We start from the raw sequence: 21,231 nt of genomic DNA, 5'->3' as shown, positions 1-21,231 counted from the left end.
TTTTTTTAGAGAAATAAATAAAAGATGGGCTTTACTAAATGCATTATATATATATATATATATATATATATATATATTTCATATGTTTCTCATGGTGCCAGATGCACCACCACTTCCCTCTTTTTTTTTCTTTTGTCACATGGTGCCAGATGCACCATCATCATTTTTTTTAATCACGCACCCACTATCCTTTTTTTCATATGGTGCCAGATGCACCATGTTCCCTCATCATCATTTTTATTATTTTATTATTTTATTTTATTTTATTTTTTTCTTTAATCATGATGCAGTGTTCCATCATATATATATTTTTTATTTTTTATTTTTTATTTTTGTATAAATTTGGATGACGGGATGGGGAATTTGCAGTAAAGGATGAAGACGGACGGAGAGTTGCTATCGAGGCTTCATGACCGGCTAGTCGTTTGACGGCGGTTATTGAGGTTGTTGGCAGCGGCGAGGAGCTGCAACTTGTGTCGTCGGTGCCTTTTGTTGATGTTGTCTCTGTTTGCTGCGAAGGGGAGTGCCGTTCATTGTTGATGGGCCCGCCGTGTTTCTTGCTGCTGATGCCATCATTTTGCACCATAACCAGTTCGGTTAGCTCGACTCCGACGACCGCGGAGTAAGCAGCAGCTCAAACTTTGATTGCTGAGAAGGACGAGGACGGACAGAGAGCATGGATGGGGGAGGACGATCATAGCAGAGAAGAGGAAGAAGTGCCTTACCGTGATCCACCAGCAACCCTTCATACATCGACATCACCTCATCGTCGGTCTTCCAGCTGCCGGTGGACTTGCCGTCTCCGAGGTCACTAGTTTGCTACTCCCTTTTTGTTGTCAGTAGAGACAAAAGTGCACGATGCGGTTGCTGAGCTCACAGATGGCGGAGAGAAGGCAGAGAGGATCCTCGTTCCATTTTGACAATGGTGTGGATTGGTGTGCCCAGCTGCATCGCCTGGTTCATCGACTTCGGATCGCTGCCGGAGTTGGCGAGAGGTTGGAGTGCCAGAGATTCCGGTAGTTCTATCGGACCCGCGTCTTGTCCACGTACTCCTGCAACGGCATGGCTGATGCTTCTTCAATGAAGGAGTTTCTCAACGGCGGAGAGCGGGGAAGATGATCCAGAGGGCGGTGCACTGCAGTCGGTGGTCTAGCAAATAAAGAGGAAGACACTGGAGCAGATGAAGCAGGAGGGGTACTGAAAAGTCCATTCCCAGCTGAAGCTGTAATGGTAGCTGCAGCAGACGTCTATGGGGTAGTAGATGTCCTAGGGGTTCCTAAACTAGCAAACAATTTAGCAACGTGTGTTGATGGTTGCGACGTTGCAGGTAAATGCAAAGTTGGATGCACCTTCTTAGCAGCAGCTTCTTGCCTAGCTGTTTCCCGCCGATTAGCCTCGAGAAATGGATCGTTCCCGTACCCTGGGCGGCGCTTATTAACAAGATAGGCTGTTTTCATGGACACAATGTACTGATGAATACTTTCCACCTTAGCTGCCATGTGAACGAAATAATAAAAAATGCATATTTGACATGACTTTTGGAAGAGACTGCAACAATGAGGATCCTTCATTGGCTGGGTTCCTCTCAGAGTCTAGAAGCAGCTGCTCTAATTCCTCAATCCACTGGCGACACTCGACAAGATATTTCTTAAATCTTGCAACTGTTTGCTATAGGAACGGAGATGGTTTCCTCGGAATCCCGTTGTAGAAACCAAAAACACTATAAAATTGGTTGTTGGTTGACTACTTGAACCTGGTGGTACTGTTGGTGTTGTGAATTGGAAGATTGCATTCTTTGCAAAAAATCGCTATGTCCTGCTGGCAAAACAAGGAGGCCTTTCTTTTCTTTGATTTCTCTAGGAGATGTGAGGGTGGAAAGACACAGCTGGATTCTCGGCGTGACCCGTGAGGAAGTGGGAGAGTGTGAGCTGCTGGGCCGAGGAGAAATGGGGAAAGACAAGCTGGAGCTTGGGCCCTGATTTATAGCAGGGCCAAGACATATATATATATATATATATGTTTCTTTTTCTTTTCTTTCCTTTTTTTTTATATATATGTATTTATTTATTTATTATTATTATTATTTTTTTTTTTTTAAAACACATAGTAATCACATATGTATTCTTTTGTAATGAAATTGACTTTCATTAATAAAACATTTATTTTTTTATTTTGATGTGATGCTAGGAATCTTTAATTTTGGAGAAGGCAGAGCATGATGTTGGATCCCTTATGAAGCTTTCAGAGACGTGGTATTTGGAGTGAGCAAGATGTGGGCATATTTGTGCTTTCTGCTGCCTAGGGTTTGTGCAAGAGACTGCAGCGGGGTTTCGCTGTGTAATGCCTTTTGATCACAGTTTTCCCTCGGTGGTGCGCTGCCGTGTGGTGTTGTGCAAGAGACTGCAGTGGGGCTTCGCTGTGTAATGCCTTTTGGTCACAGTTTTCCCTTGGTGGTGATGTCGCCGTGCGGTGTAAGAAACTGCTTGCGTAATCGCTGCAGGGTTGCGTAATGTGATTGCGTGGCATTTTGGTTTCTTTGCTATTATAGCGTGCTTTGAAGGACCGTCTTATAGCTGCCTTCTTTGCCGATGCTGCTTGGAGCCTGTTCCAGTGTGTCACCTTTGCCATGTGGGGTTGTGCAAAAGGCTGCATCAAGTTTATGCTGTGTAGTGCCATTTTGGTTACAACTTTCCTCGGTGTGGGACATTGCCGTGCACATTGACCTTGCTGCTTGCCATGGGCTCTTTGCCGCTGCTGCTTGGAGCTTGTTCTAGTGCGTTACCTTTACCTTGTGGGGTTGTGCAAAAAACTGCAGCGAGTTTATACTGTGTAGTGCCTTTTGGTCACAACTTTCCTCGGTGGTGACGTTGCCGTGCATATTGACCTTGCTGCTTGCCATAGGCTCTTTGCCGCTGCTGCTTAGAGCTTGTTCCAGTGCGTCACCTTTACCTTGTGGGGTTGTGTAAAAGACTGTAGCGATTTTATACTGTGTAGTGCCTTTTGGTCACAACTTTCCTCGGTGGTGACGTTGGCGTAATGCTCACCTTTGTAATACGAATTTGTAACCAAATCATTCCTTTAAAGAAATAAAGTATCCATATTTTGAATTTGCTTTTTATTCTTCAAAGTGTTTGTGTTTTTTATGATGATGTGACTGTACTTGAAGTTTTGAAGTTTCAAGTTGCCTATGTACTCTTCCAAAGAAAAGATCAAGTCATAACGTAGTTCAAATGAGTGATGAATTTAACAGTGATTTTGATGATGATTTTGCCGTACACAGTTTATGCTATTGCGGGCTAGGAGCTTTGGTGCGTGCAGTTTAGGCTCGTGCGAACAAGGAGTGTTGGTGTTGCCTTTTATGCTCGTGCAGACCAAGAGCTTTGTGCCATGCAGTTTAGGCTCATGCAGGCGAGGAGCATCGTGTCCTACAGTTTAGGCTCGTGCGGACAAGGAGTTTTGTTGCCATGCAGTTTAGACTCGTGCGGGCGAGGAGAATTGGTGTTGCCTTTTATGCTTGTGCAGACCAGGAGCGTTGGTTCGTGCAGTTTAGGCTCGTGCGAACAAGGAGCTTGGTGGTTCGTCAAACGATCCAGAAGAGTCGTTCCTCGCAATCTTCATAGCAAGAAGCTTTGACCGTGTGATTGAAGAAGTCTTCGGGTAAAAAGTCGCGCATCGTGATGGCAACGGACGATCTTTATGTCGTAATTTCATCATCTTCAACACGTTCACGTTGCTTTGAAGGTTGACAAGAGCTGTTTTGCCTCTTTTTCGATTGTCGAACTTGTGGATGAGACGTATGCTTCTTGTGCAATTTCTTAGGAGTGACTTGAGTCCATCCTTCAACTTTGCTTGTCTTGGAGGATGCCCCCGGAGGTTGAGGTAAAAACTTTGAGTCGGAAGAGCCAGAAGTGATGGTGGTATAGTTTGACTTCACCACATCGTCAAGATCTAGCTCGATGATTCCTTTCTAAGCTAGCTTCATGATGAGATCTTTCAGCATGAAGCACTTTTCTGTCGGATGACTGATGAAGCGGTGGAATTTACAGTACCTTGGACTGTCGGTGCGATTTATCTCTTCTAGCCGTCTGCACTCAGGCAAGCCGATCACCTTCTTTTCCAGCAAGTCTTCTAACATGGCAACCACATCAGAGTTGGGGAATGAATAAGTCTTCTCCTCGAGCTCATTCAAAGTACGTATACGCATCTCTTGATTACGAAAAGCTTCGACTTGAATCGCCTTGCCTCGTGTAGAGATTTTGACGGGAGTTGTGTTGACCGTCATTGCTTCCTTGGTGGATTTCCACGCAGCCTTCTCTACCTTTGTCTCAAGAACTTTGTCGTTCTTGTAGTCAGCGATCGGTTCCTTCTTCCCATGATGGATGATGCTTAACTCCATGTCATGGGTGCGGGTGGCTAGCTCTTCGAAGGTTCGTGGTGTGATGCCTTGAAGGATGTATTGCAAACCCCATTGCATGCCTTGGACGCACATCTCGATTAAAGAGGTCTCCGAGAGCCTGTCTTTGCAGTCGAGGCTTAGAGTGCGCCATCTGTTGATGTAGTCAATGACCGGCTCATCTTTCCATTGCTTCGTACTTGTGAGCTCCAGCATGCTTACAGTGCGGCGGGTGCTGTAGAAGCGGTTAAGGAATTCTCTTTCCAATTGCTCCCAGTTGTTGATGGACTCAGGCTCTAGGTCCGTGTACCACTCAAAAGCGTTTCCTTTCAGCGAGCGCACAAACTGCTTGGCGAGGTAGTCTCCCTTTGTCCCCGCGTTGTTGTAAGTTTCGACGAAATGTGCAACGTGCTGCTTTAGGTTTCCTTTTCCATCAAACTGCATGAATTTTGGTGGTTGATAACCCCTTGGCATTTTCAGGGCATCAATCTTCTTGGAGTATGGCTTCGAGTAGAACAAAGAGGTATGTGATCTCCCTTTGTACTGTGCCTTGATGGTGTTGGTGATCATCTACTGCAGCTGCTGGATAGAAAGAGATCCCATGAGTGCCGCTGCTTGGTCTGGCTCAGGCTTCATATCAATTTTCTCCACCGGAGGCTTCTCTTCTTCGCCAGCTGCTCTCTTTAGTGGATCATCCTTTGGGTCGGGGTTCTCGCCGTTCTGTGGCTCCAGTCGGTTGAGGAGTGCAGCGATTTGCAAGTCTTTTTCTTCAACAATCCGTGTTAGCCTTGCAATCGCTTCATTCATTTGAGCCAGCTGTTCTTCAATGGAGGTAATGCCGATGGTCATGACTTGTGCAACCATCATACGCAACTCTACAAGCATCAAAGGTGTTGATGAAGGACCCCGTTGGCCACTTTGGGATGTCATCTGATGTGCCTCAACGACATGCTTCGATGCCCCTAGCGAGGTTAGGTTGATGACGGGCTTGCGTCTTTGATGCTCCACTTGCTCCCTTAGCGGCATCGACTTTGAGGTGGTTTGTTGAAGAGTAGTTGTGGCGCCAATGGATGCTCCGTTCATGGCGGAAGTGCTCATGCTTCTTTCCTTTGCAAGAACGGCTTGTCCTTTGCTTGGTGCCATTGATTTTGGAAGTGTGCTTGAATTTCTTGAACGGAGAAAGAGATGAGAGGTAGAGATTATCCCACCGCGCTTGCCAAATTTGTGAACACGAAAAATTCCTGAAACGAAAGAGACAAGAACAACGTGCACAAAATAATATTTGTATTTGATGATTTTGGGTTACAATCTCTCTCAAATTTGATCATCTGATTCAATCTCCGTAAGGTGTTAATTTATGGATGTGCGATTGATCCAAATGGCCGTTGGGCTTGATCTAAGGATGAACGTTCTTCAAGGGCCGTTGAGCTTGATCTTGAAGGTGGATTTGAGCGGATCTTCAAGGAGCCGTTGGGGCTTGATCTTGAGGATGAGCGTTTCTTCAAAGGCCGTTGAGGCTTGATCTTGAATAACGGTGATGAACGGATCTTCAAGGGGCTTTTGGGCTTGATCTTGAAGAACAGTGATGAACGGATCTTCAAGAGCTTCTGGGCTTTGATCTTGAAGGACGGTTGGATGTGTGGATTTGTCGACGTTGTTGATCCAAAGGGCCGTTAGGGCTTGATCTTAGAATGAACGGATGATGAACGATAATGAACGATGATGAACGATGAACACTTTCTTCAAGGGCCGTCGGGGTTTGATCTTGAATTAGTGGAAGTTCTTCAAAAGCCTTTGGGGCTTGATTTGAAGGTGGATGATTGTTGATCCAAGGGCCGTTGGGGCTTGATCTTGGAAGAACGATGAACGAAGAACGAATAAGGCTTTCTTGATTCTTCGGGAACCTGGATGCTTGAGAGCTTCGGAGTTTCAGAGCTTCAAGGTGTAATATGAATTCGTTTTTTTTAATGAATGAAATTAGCTTCTATTTATAGAATTTTCCAAGGCCTAATTTTGAATATAATATTCCGGATGAAATAAGTCATTTCTGCCAGGTGTTGACACGTGTCATGTTTGATGACTTTTCCAACTTATTTCGATTTTTTGTTTAGACACACGCTACGTGTAAAATTTATGTAATACATGAGCGTTAAAACTTTGATTTATCGGTCAACATTTATTTACGGAAATTTCGATGTCTACAGTATAATTTAACAAATCTTCTTAAAATTTTATAAAATAGAAAATATTTTTTTAATAATATTATGCTAAAAAAAAATAAAAACGTTAATAATAATTTAGTCCTTAACATCGTATTTACAAAATATGATAATCTTTGCATAATCTGATCCCCCAAAATCTAATATATATTTTCCTAAATAATTAGGCAAACCATGATAAACCGTTAAACATTTGAACTCACTCAAAGCAAGTGGTTCTCTACTACACTGGGGGATAGGAATGTTGTTCTTGCACTACACGAGTTCAAATCCCGTCTGTTTCTTAATCTAAACTATACATTAATAAAACTCTATTTGTCAATCAAAACTTTAGCAAATTATCACTCTAACCCTCTCATCAAAACTGAACAAAAATAAAAAAATACGTGAACAATTTAATAATTACGGCATAACACAAATTTTATAAATAAATAAAGTCCACTTTTCTTCTTCTCTTCCTCCCTCTACATTCCCCTCGTTCTCCTATCTCTTGCATTTTTTATTTGTCTCTTTTTTGTTTAGTTGTTATCGGTGCTCATTAATGTTAAGCCGTAGTAAAATAAAAATATATATTTAGTTGAAAGCATGTGTGCCGATTTCTAGCCTAACATCAATCTAAGAAATCTTTGATAAAAAAAAAAAAAAAAAAAACCTCAGAAACCCAACTCACTAAACAGGCCAAAAAGCTCTTGCCCACACAATCCAATGCCCGAATCAGCGCGTACATATTCTTAGCAAAGCCCCAAACTTTACGCGCGCAACCGCGGGTTGCCTGGAAGAAGACGATGCAGTGGTACTTCGTTGCCGCGCTGCTTACCGTCCTCACCAGCTCTCAGGTCAGCAAACATTAAGACTCTGCGATTTCCGGTCGTTTTGTTACTACCCTTTTGCGTTTCACTGTTTTCTGGATCTCTGTTTTCTCTTAATCTCTGAATCTGAGTTCTGCAATGTTTGGATTTCGGACCCAGTTTCGATATTTTGGGCAGCTCAGCTCAAATCGATTCAGTGTAGCGTTAATTTAATTCTCCCCGAAATAATTATTTTTGAGTTTTTGTTTAATATTGATTTAATATGCAGCTTTCTGTTTGTGTAATTATGTGTTACCCAATATTTGAAATGTGTAATTTTGAGTACCAGTGTGGCAATGGCACATCGATTTCGATTTCCAACTGAAAGATGAATGAAAGAGGCTTTAAATTGTTTAAAGTGTGTGGCTTTGCTTGCTTATGTTTACTGAAAGAGGTGCTGATGGAACTATATCTCAAAACTGTGGCTAATATCTGAGCTGTGAAAGTACAACTGTGGGCGCTACATTTCTCGAACAAAATAATGCGAAAGGAAATATTTTGCTCTTCGTATCTGATCATTGACTAGTTTACGTGAAAATGTAATGCTCGAAACTTGTACCAGATATGAGTTGTTTCTTGAGATCTTATGGTGGATGTTCTCGCGTGTAATTTTGTAGAACTCATGGTTGGGGATCAAATAACACTTTAGCACTTAATGATTTGTATGTTTTATGAAACTCCGTAGGGGGTTTGTGGTTTAACTGCTGGTTTTGGATCAATTTGTTCCAAACATTTACCCCATTTTTCAATCTGTAAGAAATGAGCATTCATTCGTTTATAATTTAAATAATGTCAGGGAATCTTGACAACTCTTTCTCAAAGCAATGGCAAATATAAGTATGACTATGCAACTGTTCCGTTTCTTGCTGAAGTATTCAAGGTACTTCACCATACCTATCTTCATTTATTGCATCATTTAGCTTGTAAAGTCAATGATTTTCCTCTTACAGCCATCAAATTAGAGATAGTATTCCACTACAAAATGACTCATTTCCTTTCCTCCAATATTTGATGCCTTTTCTAGTTGTACTGATATGTTTCATTGTGGTTCTTTAAAATACAGCTTATAGTTTCCTGTTTACTTCTTTGGAGAGAGTGTCGCATATCACCCTCAGTACGAATGACTACAGATTGGAAGAGTGTGCGCTTGTATCCTATTCCTTCAGTCATATATCTAATTCATAACAATGTTCAGTTTGCCACTCTTGTTTATGTGGATACGTCCACATATCAGATATTGGGTAACCTGAAGATTGTTACTACTGGAATATTGTTCAGGTGCCTACTTTATTAGTTTTCGGGGTGACATAATCTGAATGGTTTTCAATTTTTTTATATTTCTATTTGGAATTTTTCTCTGCCCAGTTATATCTTTGTTATTAATTGATTGATTTTTCTGTATTGTCTGATACTTCAGGCTATTCCTGAGAAAGAAGTTGTCAAATATTCAATGGATAGCAATTGTTTTATTAGCTGTTGGAACAACCACAAGCCAGGTGTCTTTTTGGTTATCAAGTTGGGTTTTCTTTTGTTGACTATTCGTTTTCAGAACTGTTTCACAGATGTTTGCAGGGTAACCTGTTGTTGATGGAGCATGTTAAAAAGATATTGTTGTCTACAATCATCTCAACTTTCTATTAGGTTCTTGACAGAATCCAGAATATGATATTTTTCTGACCTCCTAAGATTAAATTGGAATTAGTTGAGATGAGTATGCGTAACATAAGTTCTTGTTTTCTATTGGCTGACAAAAATTCTTCGATTCAGGAATTTCTTGAATGATGCAATTTTATTACACTCTAAAGTTGATAAATTTTGTCCATTAGGACGAATGATTTCTTATTTGTTGATATACTTTTAATTAATCTGGTAGGTTAAAGGTTGTGGAGAAGCGTCATGTGATTCTTTGTTCTCAGCACCAATCCAAGGATATATGCTTGGCATTCTATCTGCTTGTATGTCAGCATTAGCAGGTGTTTACACAGAGTTTCTCATGAAGAAGAACAATGATAGTTTGTACTGGCAGAATGTACAATTGTATACGTAGGTATCTTTTCTCCACATCATGCCTTGCTTTCTTTGATTAATTTCAACTATGATATAGTATATTATGACTTCTTACTATCTGAAAGCTCAGGGGTGCATTTTCCATTTAGTTCAGTTCTTCTCAAAAAAAATTTAGTTCAATAAGAATTTTTTTTCGTGGACCTTGTTATATATTACAACTACAAGTCAGGCCTCTTTATGCACCTTTTAGGATTGTGATATAGAAAAAGTAGCATCATTTGTGAACTCATTGCATTGTCTTGTCTTGTGATTAGCAAATAACATTTCTTTTGTTTGAGATATGTACATGATTTTTATTTACAGCATGATTAATTGTCCATTTAGAGTTGTGGAAAGAAAATATTGTCTGTTCCTCTGAGGGTACACACTAGATTGGTCTAATGGCAATCCTTTTACAGGTTTGGTGTGATTTTCAACATAGCACGGCTTCTCTTCGATGATTTCAGGGGTGGATTTGAGAATGGACCTTGGTGGCAACGCCTTTTCAATGGATATAGTCTTACAACTTGGTTGGTCGTGCTAAATCTTGGATCTACTGGCTTGCTTGTTTCATGGTTGATGAAGTATGCTGACAACATAGTGAAGGTAATTATTGGAACTGCTGAGCTAATTTCCGGTGTTCTCTTGTAATAAGTGTTGTTATCATTTTAGATGGATGCAACATGTATTATACTGGTGGTAAGCAATCTGTGTGGAAAGATCAAATATAGGGTTTAGCATCAATCAAGTAATTTCCTTTTTTCCCTGTTGTAGATTCTTTGCATACATTCTTATCAAATACAACTGACTGCTGACCTGAGTTTGTCTTTCGCCCTTCAACTTACTCTGTTCGTTTATTTGCTTCTTTCAGGTGTATTCCACCTCAATGGCAATGCTGCTGACAATGGTTTTGTCAGTATACCTTTTCACTTTCAAGCCCACATTACAGGTATGTTCCATCCATGCACAGATCCGCACTTGCTCTCCTTCTCTCTCTTTCTCTCTCTGGAAACTACAAATTAGGTTATTAATAAACTTTGGTTCTCATCCATTCTGTTGTTGCAGCTTTTCTTGGGCATTATTATCTGTATGATGTCACTACACATGTACTTTGCCCCTCCGAACATGCTGGTAGACTTACCCTTACCTGTAAAATCAACCACTGAGAGTCTGAAAGAAGTTTCAGTTGAACGAAAATCAGATTCGTGATGGTCTCCTTAAGGGAACTAATAATTTTGAAAGTTGCATTGAATTGCCCAAACTGGGGCATAATATAGTTTGGTTGATTGGAGAAGTATCTGTAGTTTGAATCAAAAAATTCTGCCAAAGAGAACGCTTAGTCTACCTAGGATTACTCTTCTTGACGTTGGGGAGGAACTGATTTGATCATGTACTTGAACAGATTGATTGCTTGTGGCCACAAATTCTTGTTTATGTTTCTGCTGGGTTTGCCTGCTCAAAGTCTATATGTAACTGTGACTTGTTGAAACATGATCAGGAGATTTACTTCTTGAAATTCTTCATTACTCAGAGGTTTGTATCGTGATTAGGTTAACTGTTATTCATCTGAACTGTGACCGGAAGAAATGTTTGCCTATCAGATTCTGATTCAACAACTCCTTGTTTATGGGATGGCTTTTGATTGTGACCTTTTCCGGTTATTTGGTGCACAGTTGTATGCTCCAGTGTTTAATATACACTGAATTTTAGCTGTTAGATCTTGATCATTAGATTGTTGATCAATCAACGATCTACAGTAAAAAATCTTGGTGCATAAGACATACCAGAGTATAGTAGAAAATCTCAGTCTACATTTTTGCGCTTCAAATATCATTTTTAATGTGTAGCCCTTGCTATATTTTTTCCATCTCTATTGGCACTTCATACACTAATACTTTGTTAGTTATAGTATTTTGAACATTTTAATAAAAATTTAGAAAGAGAGACCAACTGGTAGCCCGGTTGCTGGGGACAACATTTTCACTTTTCGTATTAAAAGAAGCCCTTTGGATCACGATTGGAGATGGTCATAGACCATATTACTGTACACCGACCAGTCTTTTCAGACGTTGAAATGAGCCTCAAATTTGAATTCTTTCTTTGAGTATCGCCAAAAAATATACTCAATAATAATTCTGGTCCATGTTTTGCCAACACCAGTTACGCCATTAAAAGATTGAACATTAAGACTATTGGAACAAGCCCACAAAATTGAGCTCAAGACTTTTGCTACAGCAATGAGCTAACAGTGTGACCATAATTGATGGCCAGCACCTTCCCTTAGAGACAATGAAGTGCAAAATGGATATGTACAGAGTATCGCATGATATAAAAAGTACCAAGTTGGTTTGGACATTATTTTCTCCACTTTGCTTTGAATGTTGAAAGATCTATAAAATATGGGTGGTGGATGTTCAATTAGAAATCAATTATAGAATACTACTAATCATTCTATCTTCGTGCATTTATTTTAGAATAGATATGTTTCACTCTAAAGTAAGTAACTTGAGAGGCTTTGCATTGTAACTCTCTCTCAGCCCTTGAGCTTGCCCATATAAATATGTAAAATATCACCGAGGAATCTTTTGATCCAATGCCACCTGGTGTTATTAACTCGTAACACTATATTATAACACATGTTAATACAATATTTTTTATATATTTTTATTAATTACATGTTGTCCACCTATGTTATAACACGTATTTTTTACTGCGTGACAATCATGCTGAAGTGTTTCAAAATGCTTTTGTTTTCAAAACGTTAAATCTTCTCTTTAGTACGCTTTCTTGTATTCAAGCACATCCTAGAATAATCTTCCTCTCTCTCTTGCTCTTTGGGATGCCTATAAAAGGCCAACTTTGCAACACCAAAGACCAACTTTGCATGAGTTACTAGCCTTCTCAACAGAATCGAGAAGATGAATACCACTGAAACTGGCTTTAGCAACCACGCCTCCAAGGAAATGAGCAAACTAGTAAGAACCACACCCCATGCAACTTCCAGATGCCTCTGCACTACCCAAGGTACCAGAAGAGTGACTATGAGAGCATGCCTGAGTGGAAACTGGACTGCCTTCTGAAGCAGTATGGCCTTCCAGTCATCGGAGATGTCAACCAAAAGAGGAAGTTTGCCATGGGGGCCTTCCTTTGGCCTTCCCAGTATGAATGAGAGAAACCCTTGTTCTTGCTTTGCTACAATTTTCTAGTGTTAGTTGAATATTATCTTGGATTAGTTTTGAGAAGTATCCCTTAAGTACTGTCTGTATGTAACCAGCAATACATTATGATACTGTACGTACTTTTGCTTAATGTAATGAATCAAATAAGGGTTCTAAATTAACGTGTGTGTTATCTACTATAATTAATTAATTAATGAGATGAAATCGTTGTTTGGTGCTCCTTTATTACTATATGTTAAGCGTCTCTCCGGTTCTACGCCGCCGGTATGATGAATGCTGCTGCGGTGAAAATCATAAAAACTATCTCTCTGGTTTTTGTCGAAGCAAACAGAAACCATGTCAAAAATAGTATTGTTTCGCAGTTCATGAGAAGAATTATCGCTCCTTATGCAACTATTGTTGTTCCAGAATATCCAATGCTCAAACTACGTACCCAATGCCAATACAATTTCAATGAGATTGATCAGCAGAAAAGGGATGATGATTCCTCCTCAGTTGTAGTTGCCAATGATCCCGCTTTTGAGAAGAAAGGTTACGGTGATGTGATGCCACAATTAGTGTACTGATGTTGATGGCCGCAGGCATATGGTAAGCCAGTAGTGCCTTCACCACTAACGGGGGTGCTCATTGTGAATAACAACACTGACAGTTTCTTCAGGTTGTTCTTAGGCCGGAAGTAGTTGGCCCAGAACATGCCCTGGAAGCAGCCATTTGTGGAAAACAGCTACGAAAATCCGGTTATAGTCAACTAATGACGACTCACAAGACATGTAAACGGATGGCAATAATTCCTCTGAACTATTATTTCACCAAAAGATAAGATCATCCAAACAATAAGGTCACCAAACATAAGCTTGGTTGCTTCTCCATCCATCTTTTATGTACAGTTTAATTTTTCTGGGTTCAAATGCTTGAAATTGTTAATTTCTATAAGTTGCCCCTTTTGTTTTTTAATGTTACCTTAATTTCACTGGTAAAAAAAGGTGTCTCTCTAGTTCTACTTTTGATTAAAAGTTTGGAACAGTTGCATTTGTACATAATTCTACTGACATTTTTAGAAGCTCCTCAGGGTGGGATGTGAATAGTACAAAATACCGAACTTGTTCTTCAATTTGAGGCGAAAACTTTCTGTGTCATCAGTCAATTTTGCTTGTAGTCTCCATATCTAGAACCCTTTTGCTGCCTTGCTAGTGTACATCTGTAGCGGATCATATGTGGCAAGTTTCGTTAACTAAGTTATCAATAGTAACTAGCGCTTAGTCTAGTGATATTTTTCTCAAATTTTCTGGAAGAGATCCAACAGTCGAAGTCCCTCTCTTTCATATAAAATGAAATGCAAGCAAACTAGAGGCATATGACTAATTCAACCAAGTTAGTTCTACAGCACTTCAATGGGGAAGTTAGTTTTGCAGCAGCCCTCGGATAAACAATAGTAAACAGCGCACACGTCCACACGAGAGCGTACTCATAGCGAAACAATTTTGATCTTTACATAAATGCTTAATAATAAACGGGTAACTTTTATTTCTGTCACTTGCATTCAATAATTGCTTGGGAGCAGCCTCTCCATAAATGGGGGTAAGGCTAGCCGACATTCACCTCTCCCAGACCCTGCGTAAAGCGGGAGCCTTGTGTACTGGGTACGACTTGCATTCAATAATTGCAAGTGATTGATTCTCATGTGATTTGTTTGTGCCTAATCCACAAATTATAATTTGGGTTAGAAATTTATAATTGGTTTTATCCATATTGAAAATTCTCGACCCTCTTGATCTTCTGTTATTCAGTTTGATCAATGCTTACACTACGTTAAAAGCATGAATATAATTGACGTTGTTGGGTAAAAGGGTTAAATGCTCTTAACTACTTAAGTTACAAGGCCTTGTAGATAATGGATTGTTCATAATCTTAAGGAAGAAGAAGAAATAAAAAATCTGATAGGATGCCATCAGAGGTGCAGTGGATTTGGTATGAAGTTTCTTCACGGTAGGTTTTCTCAATAAATATGAAAACAACACATGACCTCTCATCCACGGCACACAAATTCTGTCACAGAAAATAATCAATTCCCTTCTATTTATTTGGATCCAGTAAGTCATCCCACCATGCGTGCACGATGTTTCAACTCCACAACCTGAGATTGAAGTGGATCAATAATAACCTTGTATCATTTCCCTGGTAGTACTAGAATGTTCCAGCTGCCCTAATGAGCATGAAATCTGTCTTTTCATGATCTGGTGATCGTTGTGAACATCCGAATACTTTGACTTTCTAATTAACTAGTTAATCCCACTTGTATTTCGGGTCCCTTTGCCTTAATCGTTTCGGTTTGCGAGAAGGATAGATCATAGATTATAGATCATTTTCTCGCATCCGCACGCACGCACACAGTTTATCCACTCGATCGATTCAAGTTGCTAGGGTTGCGAAAAAGATGGCAGATCGATTCTTCTGGCTGCAATGCAATGCAATGACATGACATGCTTGAATATTTGAAATGAAGGCAGATGGATGAGACGGATTATGTGTTGTAGCTTTAGTTGTTGTTGCGCTTCATTAATTTTCAGATAGACAAATTAACGATTCGAGTGAGAATGATTGGCTCTTGTTTATCTGAATTCATCCAGTGATGCATAAGTATAACTAACTATAACAATTATGTGTCATTAAAAAAAGACTGCAGCTTTGGCATTCTTATCATTAAGCAGCAACATGCTCATCATTGCACTTGATCATTCAATAGTTGTGAGGACATATTCCAATTTTGGCATAGATCACCAACTTGCCAGTGGCCAAGGCCAGGGTGTTTTGAAAGAGGGAGATTGATCAAGTTGCTATGACATCAGGGAAGAAAATAGGCCAAATTGGATTATTCATTTTCTTTCTACCCACCTATGTATTTGTGTTTAAGAATGCGGTAGGTTGTGTGGTTTTTCATGTAGTACATTTGTGTAAGATGAGGTAGCTTTAGTGGTTATTCATTATTTATCGGAATTTAAATAATTTTAGGTTCACATGTTCATAAAAGTTAATTAGGATAATCTACATATATTTTATTTAAAAAAAAATTACCAAAAAAATTAGGCTAAATACACTCTAATATCTCATCCTAAAGTTTTAAGCCAAAAGCATCGGAGAAGAAGTGGTTTCTGGGTTAGAACTAAATTTTCTAGGCTAAAAAAATTAGGTTTTAACCCCAACCATTGAAATTGGTCTAAGGGGAGGGAGGGGATTGGGCTAGCAACACAATGTGCCAACGAGTTACTAGGTATCAAACTCATTATAAATATAATACTTCATTCTCAACCATGTGAGTCAAACTTGAGACCTCTCACTTACAAGTAAAGTGAAATACCATTAGACAATAATACTAGATAGAGTGGCCTACAGATGCCTTCCAAATTAAAGGAACCTAAAAAATTAGGGTTCATTGATGTCTAGGATTGTCTTGGTTGACAATCACTAAATATAATGAATGTTGAACATAAATATGAATGTCAACAAGCTTGCATAATTTGTCTAAACGAAGGTAGAAGATGGAAACGTTGTGAAGAAAAATTGTCCCTTTCGATCCTACCATTTTTGTGGGGATTATGAGGGACAAATTTTCTTCATGATTTTCTGCCTTCTAACTTTGCTTGGACAAAATATGCAAGTTGGCATCCATATTTCCATTCAACATCATTGTAGTGCGTTGTCCAAGCCAAGCCAATTCTAAATATTAAACGAGCCCTCAAATCCAATTTTATCCAAGTTTACCTTCATCTTGAAAATCCATCAAAAGACCGTTGAGTAATTTTTTTGATGTGGGGGGTTTACATTGTCACATGGTATAATACAATTTACTTATATCGTACATAACATGTATTATATGTTAATACTATTTCCATGATTCATAAAATATGAATTTGTATTCATGATTCATAAAATATGAAGTTCATGAACCATGTTATTATTCACTTATAACATATGCTTTGTTAATGCCACTAGCTCGGTGACAGTGTGAATATGTGACAATCGCACGCAAACGTTTCTCGTGGTCACCATATATTCAATATGATTTAGCTTTCATCACATTAAAGGTTTTCTTAATTGCTGTCTTGTCTTCAAGCGCATACGCGAATAATCTTCCCCTATCATGCTATTTTGAATGCCTATAAAAGGCCAACTTTGCAACACCAACTACCAAGTTAGCAACTCTGCATGGGTTACCAGCTTTCTCAACAGATTTGAGAAGGAAATACAAAAATATTGAGACGATGAGTACCACTGAAACAGTCTTTAGCAACCACGCTTTCTCCATGCCCGCCGCTGGTGGGCTCCAAGTAAATGAGAAAACTAGCAAGAACAACACCCCATGCAACTTCCAGATGCCTCTGCACTATCCAAGGTACCGGAAGAGTGACTATGAGGGCATGCCTGAATGGAAACTGGACTGCCTTTTGCAGCAGTACGGCCTCCCAGTCATTGGGGATGTCAACCAAAAGAGGAAGTTTGCCATGGGAGCCTTCCTTTGGCCTTCACAATACGAATGAGAAACCCTAGCTAGTAGCTTAATGGCTACAATTTCTACATTCTACATATATGGTGTTGCTTAAGACTACTGGCATGCATATATACAGTGGAATAATATTAATTAGTTTTTAGAAGTACTCTGTCTGTTAGTATTTAATTAGCAGTATATATTACTGTGTACTTTTATTATTAATGTAATCAAAATAAGGGTTGTAATATTCTACATACATGGTGTTGCTTAAGACTACTGGCATGCATATATACAGTGGAATAATATTAATTAAGTACTCTGTCTGTTAGTAGTATATATTACTGTGTACTTTTATTATTAATGTAATCAAAATAAGGGTTGTAATATAAAGTGTGTGATATATTAATATTATATTAAGCGGTTGTTTATGTATAAGTTGATTGAGAAGGTCTAGCTAACTGAATTTTTACAAGCTCCTCTGGTGGGAGTGATTAGGTAAGCTATACGTTGGTGTCTAGTGGTGTTTATCTCGCATTTTGTTGGAAGAGATCCCACGATTGAATCCTCTAACGTTTTAACTAAGAAGAAATGCGAGCATTAAACACCTAGAGGACGTAATTTTAACCAAGTAAATATTCCACATGCCATTCTGCAGATCATTGGCACATAATTGAGATTAACTACACATTACTGGTTAGCTTAGATGCCAAACTATTTTATAGCCACCCCAGGCAAAGATTAAGAAAAACACAAGCGCACACAACAGAACGATTTAATCTGTGTAGGTAACTTTGTCTTTCACTGGGCATTCAGTAAGTTTTTAATCTCCAAAAATTTCAGATTACGGAAAATATATTCATCTTATTTGGCCACAAAAACATCATAAACCTTAACCAAAACCACTTTTGGTCTCGATAATATTTGAGTCAGCATAAAGTTATGGTTTTTATCTGTATAAAATAGACTCATCGACTGTATATATCAGTTTGATCAATACCTTATATTACATTAAACATTGGATAGAATAATATCCTTAGTTAATTTCGAGAAAGGATGCCATCAGAGGTACAGTGGACTTGGCATGTAGTAGTTGAAATCAGAGTATGCAACATGCAATGAATTACAAAATTATGAATATTACACAATTAACGAAACGAAAAAGAACACTACAAATTTGCCGAGATTATTACATAACTCGAAAGGACTGTAAAACTTAAGAAACCTTACCTCAGATGAGCTAGATTCAAATTCTAAACTAACAAGCAAACCAAATAACTAAATAGACATAAAATAGTAATATTTTCGAACAACCCCATCAATCTCATGGCGGCACGCAACATGAGTTTCACAACAGGAAGTCAGATGCAGATTGTCGATGCGGGTGCTAATGCTGATGTCGATATTGATGGCGATTTCAATGTCGATGCCGATGCCGATGCCAATAACAAACAACGGAAGAGCAAGGACGGACTGACTAACACAAAACAGAGATCAGATCAAACCTCAAATGATCAAACATGCTTTAATACCAAGTTAAAAATGGAGTACACATATAGACGAATGAAAAAATAATCCCAAAATTACTAATATGACTCAATTAACTAAATGGAAGAACACTTGAAATTTACCGAGACAGTTACATAACTCGAAGAGACTATATTGTGACTAGCTTATTTTTCATACTAAACTACAAGTTATGTTTATAAAGAACAAAACTAACTCGAATGGACTAGACCCAAATTCTAAACTAAAGCAAAATTAAATAATTAAATAAACATAAGACATCAATAGTTTCTTTCATAGCAGGTTCTCTCAACAAATTTGAAAACAACACATGACCTCTCATCCACGGCGCGCACACACTCTGACACCAGCCAGGAGAAAAATTAGTTATTTTTATTAATCTGGTCATCCTCCTGCAATGTTACTTGCTAGCCAAGCAACTCTCCAGTCTTCGTCGTGCATGAAATTTCAATTCCACAACCTGAGATTGAAGTGGATCAATAATCATCTTGTATCGTCTCACTGGTACTAGAATGTTCCAGCGGCCTCAACTAGCATGAAATCTGTCTTTTCTTGTTTCATGGTCAATGTTAAGTAGTAGGGCCTAATTATAAGGTAGTAGTATGAAATCAGTTCCTTCTTGTTTGATGGATAATGGTGATTAAACTCGTTTTACTTCCTTGTAACTAATGACATGTTTACTTACTTGAAAGGAAAATGATATGAAGATTATGTTTTCTAGATGATATTTTGTAGTTACATGATGCGACGGTTGATAGTTGGAAGTTGATGGTTGAATTCCAACTATCAACTGCCACATCATGTGATCTATAAAAGATAGGTCAAGCAGATGGTCTCTCTAGCTAGCATCACGCTACTTGAAATATGGAGAGTCGAGAATCGGGGAAGTCGTGAATAGCTAGTGAAGAGTAGGAGCTAGAGTATGAGATCAACTGGACCTTTCCTGATTCCTGGTTTTCAGGTTTTCGATTGCGGAATTGCAAAGGAAATCCTATTAACTTTTTTATTTTCATATGGAATGATGTTCGAACTCATCGAGCAGGGTGCTCGAATGCCACCCACTTAAAAAAAAATATAAAATAAAATAAAAATATTGAAATGGTCAAAATTGGGCCAAGGAGCCTAAGTCCGAAAGATTTTTCGTGTGGAGGTTTGCACAAGATTGTTAAAAAAGGCCATTGTCCAGACACAATTTTCACCCCACGCAAAGTTACCGGCATTACCGGCTTTGTCTCGGGCTTTTGCCAATTTTTACCATATGAAACATAATAACAGATAGCCTCTTCACCTTTTCCCACCAACGCCATTGGTCTCACAACCCTTTGATTCTTACAATTTCTCTAGGAGTCTCTCTCTCTCTCTCTCTCTCTCTCTCTCTCTCTCAGAAGAGCTCTCTGGAGGCGCTGCAGGCAGGGACTCCGAGAGCTTAAGAGAGACGTGAGACCTCTCTCTTGGGGTATTATCCGAAAGAGTCAACAACAATGGCCATTCCCAGGCTCTCTCTTAATCGTCTTACAGTTGCGGCTATTGCTGCCGTCATTTTTGGCATTGCCATTTCTTCTGTTCAGGCAAACCCCATGCCATCCGCTCCCGCTCCCGCTCCAGCTTCCAGTAACAGCCACAGCGATGGTTAGTTCTGAATCAGTTTTTCCCTTTCTGTTTTACTCTCCCTCTTTTCTCACCGTGTACTTTGGATACCACATTTCATGGTTTAGTGGTATTCATGGGGGTTAACATCTAATTTTCAGGGACAAACATTGACCAAGGGATTGCATACTCACTAATCGTGCTGGCTCTTGTGCTTACATACCTCATCCACAGTGCCGACATTCCCGGCTTCTGAGCTCAAGAACGAACGAAGGAATCAACAGAATCAGGGATAGGAGTTTTGTTTAGTCGGACAAGCAGATGGATGTTTGTGTATTCCTTTGCTCATGTGCTGTGTTATGGGATGTCCATGGTACTAATTCTGGCTTTGACAATTTGTTGCTGTTTGACAATTGCATTTCCAGAATTCTGTTTACGAATAACATGAAGCAGAAAAGTAGAAGACGAAATATAGCACATTTGTAAAATGCGAAACAAATCCAGATCAGAATAACATTTTGCAAACATCATTTCCGATATCAGATACAAAGCATGGAGTTACGTAGTAATAAAACCTCAATAATTGTCAGTTTTTCACTGTCAAAAATTCAAAATGAAGAGGGGAAGGAAAGAAGTCATCTGTACGAGAAAGATCTCTGCCGAAGAATCCTATCAGCACCAAATGCAATCAGGCTGTCCGATCAATGTGGCTTTGCATCCTTCTGTTCCTGGTCAGCTAGTGAAAACTTCTTCACTTTCTGTTTGGAGACGAAAGAAACATGTTAGTGTTTGCATAAATGCAGGCACAATTTTGAATTCAGAAATTAAATGATACCATAGCCACTGACCTAATAAGCAATAGCGACTCGATAACCAAGATTGTAAGAAAGTATCATCATTAGTAGCTTATAAGTTATGACAAAATCATTAATTTGTCGATATCTACTTT

The 21,231-nt window shown here is 39.1% G+C and overlaps 1 protein-coding gene across 2 annotated transcripts; it reads left to right on the top strand.

The window, feature by feature from the left end:
* The first annotated feature begins 7,108 nt into the window (after positions 1-7,108).
* Positions 7,109-11,032, top strand: LOC103454634 (CMP-sialic acid transporter 1). Of its 2 annotated transcripts, none has more exons than XM_008394228.4 (8): positions 7,109-7,448; positions 8,257-8,340; positions 8,524-8,738; positions 8,878-8,956; positions 9,334-9,503; positions 9,926-10,112; positions 10,378-10,455; positions 10,572-11,032. In XM_008394228.4, the coding sequence occupies exons 1-8, from the start codon at positions 7,398-7,400 to the stop codon at positions 10,713-10,715; spliced, it is 1,008 nt and encodes a 335-aa protein (XP_008392450.1). In that variant the 5' UTR covers positions 7,109-7,397; the 3' UTR covers positions 10,716-11,032. The 2 variants fall into 2 exon arrangements, 1 of the variants encoding a protein (XP_008392450.1); XR_011582338.1 differs by having other exon boundaries at positions 7,204-7,448; positions 9,926-10,254.
* The last annotated feature ends 10,199 nt before the right edge of the window (positions 11,033-21,231 follow it).

The sequence above is a fragment of the Malus domestica genome, chromosome 06 (assembly GCF_042453785.1).
Source record: "Malus domestica chromosome 06, GDT2T_hap1".
In the NCBI taxonomy this organism is placed as follows: domain Eukaryota; kingdom Viridiplantae; phylum Streptophyta; class Magnoliopsida; order Rosales; family Rosaceae; genus Malus; species Malus domestica.
This window is presented reverse-complemented; position numbering and strand designations above follow the sequence as displayed.

Bases quoted from the DNA above. Each gene is read 5' to 3' on its own strand.
- LOC103454634 (XM_008394228.4), top strand. From the start codon at position 7,398: ATGCAGTGGTACTTCGTTGCCGCGCTGCTTACCGTCCTCACCAGCTCT. The intron at 8,957-9,333 runs GTGTCTTTTTGG...TTAATCTGGTAG, and splicing joins TTGGAACAACCACAAGCCAG to GTTAAAGGTTGTGGAGAAGC. The intron at 9,504-9,925 runs GTAGGTATCTTT...ATCCTTTTACAG, and splicing joins CAGAATGTACAATTGTATAC to GTTTGGTGTGATTTTCAACA.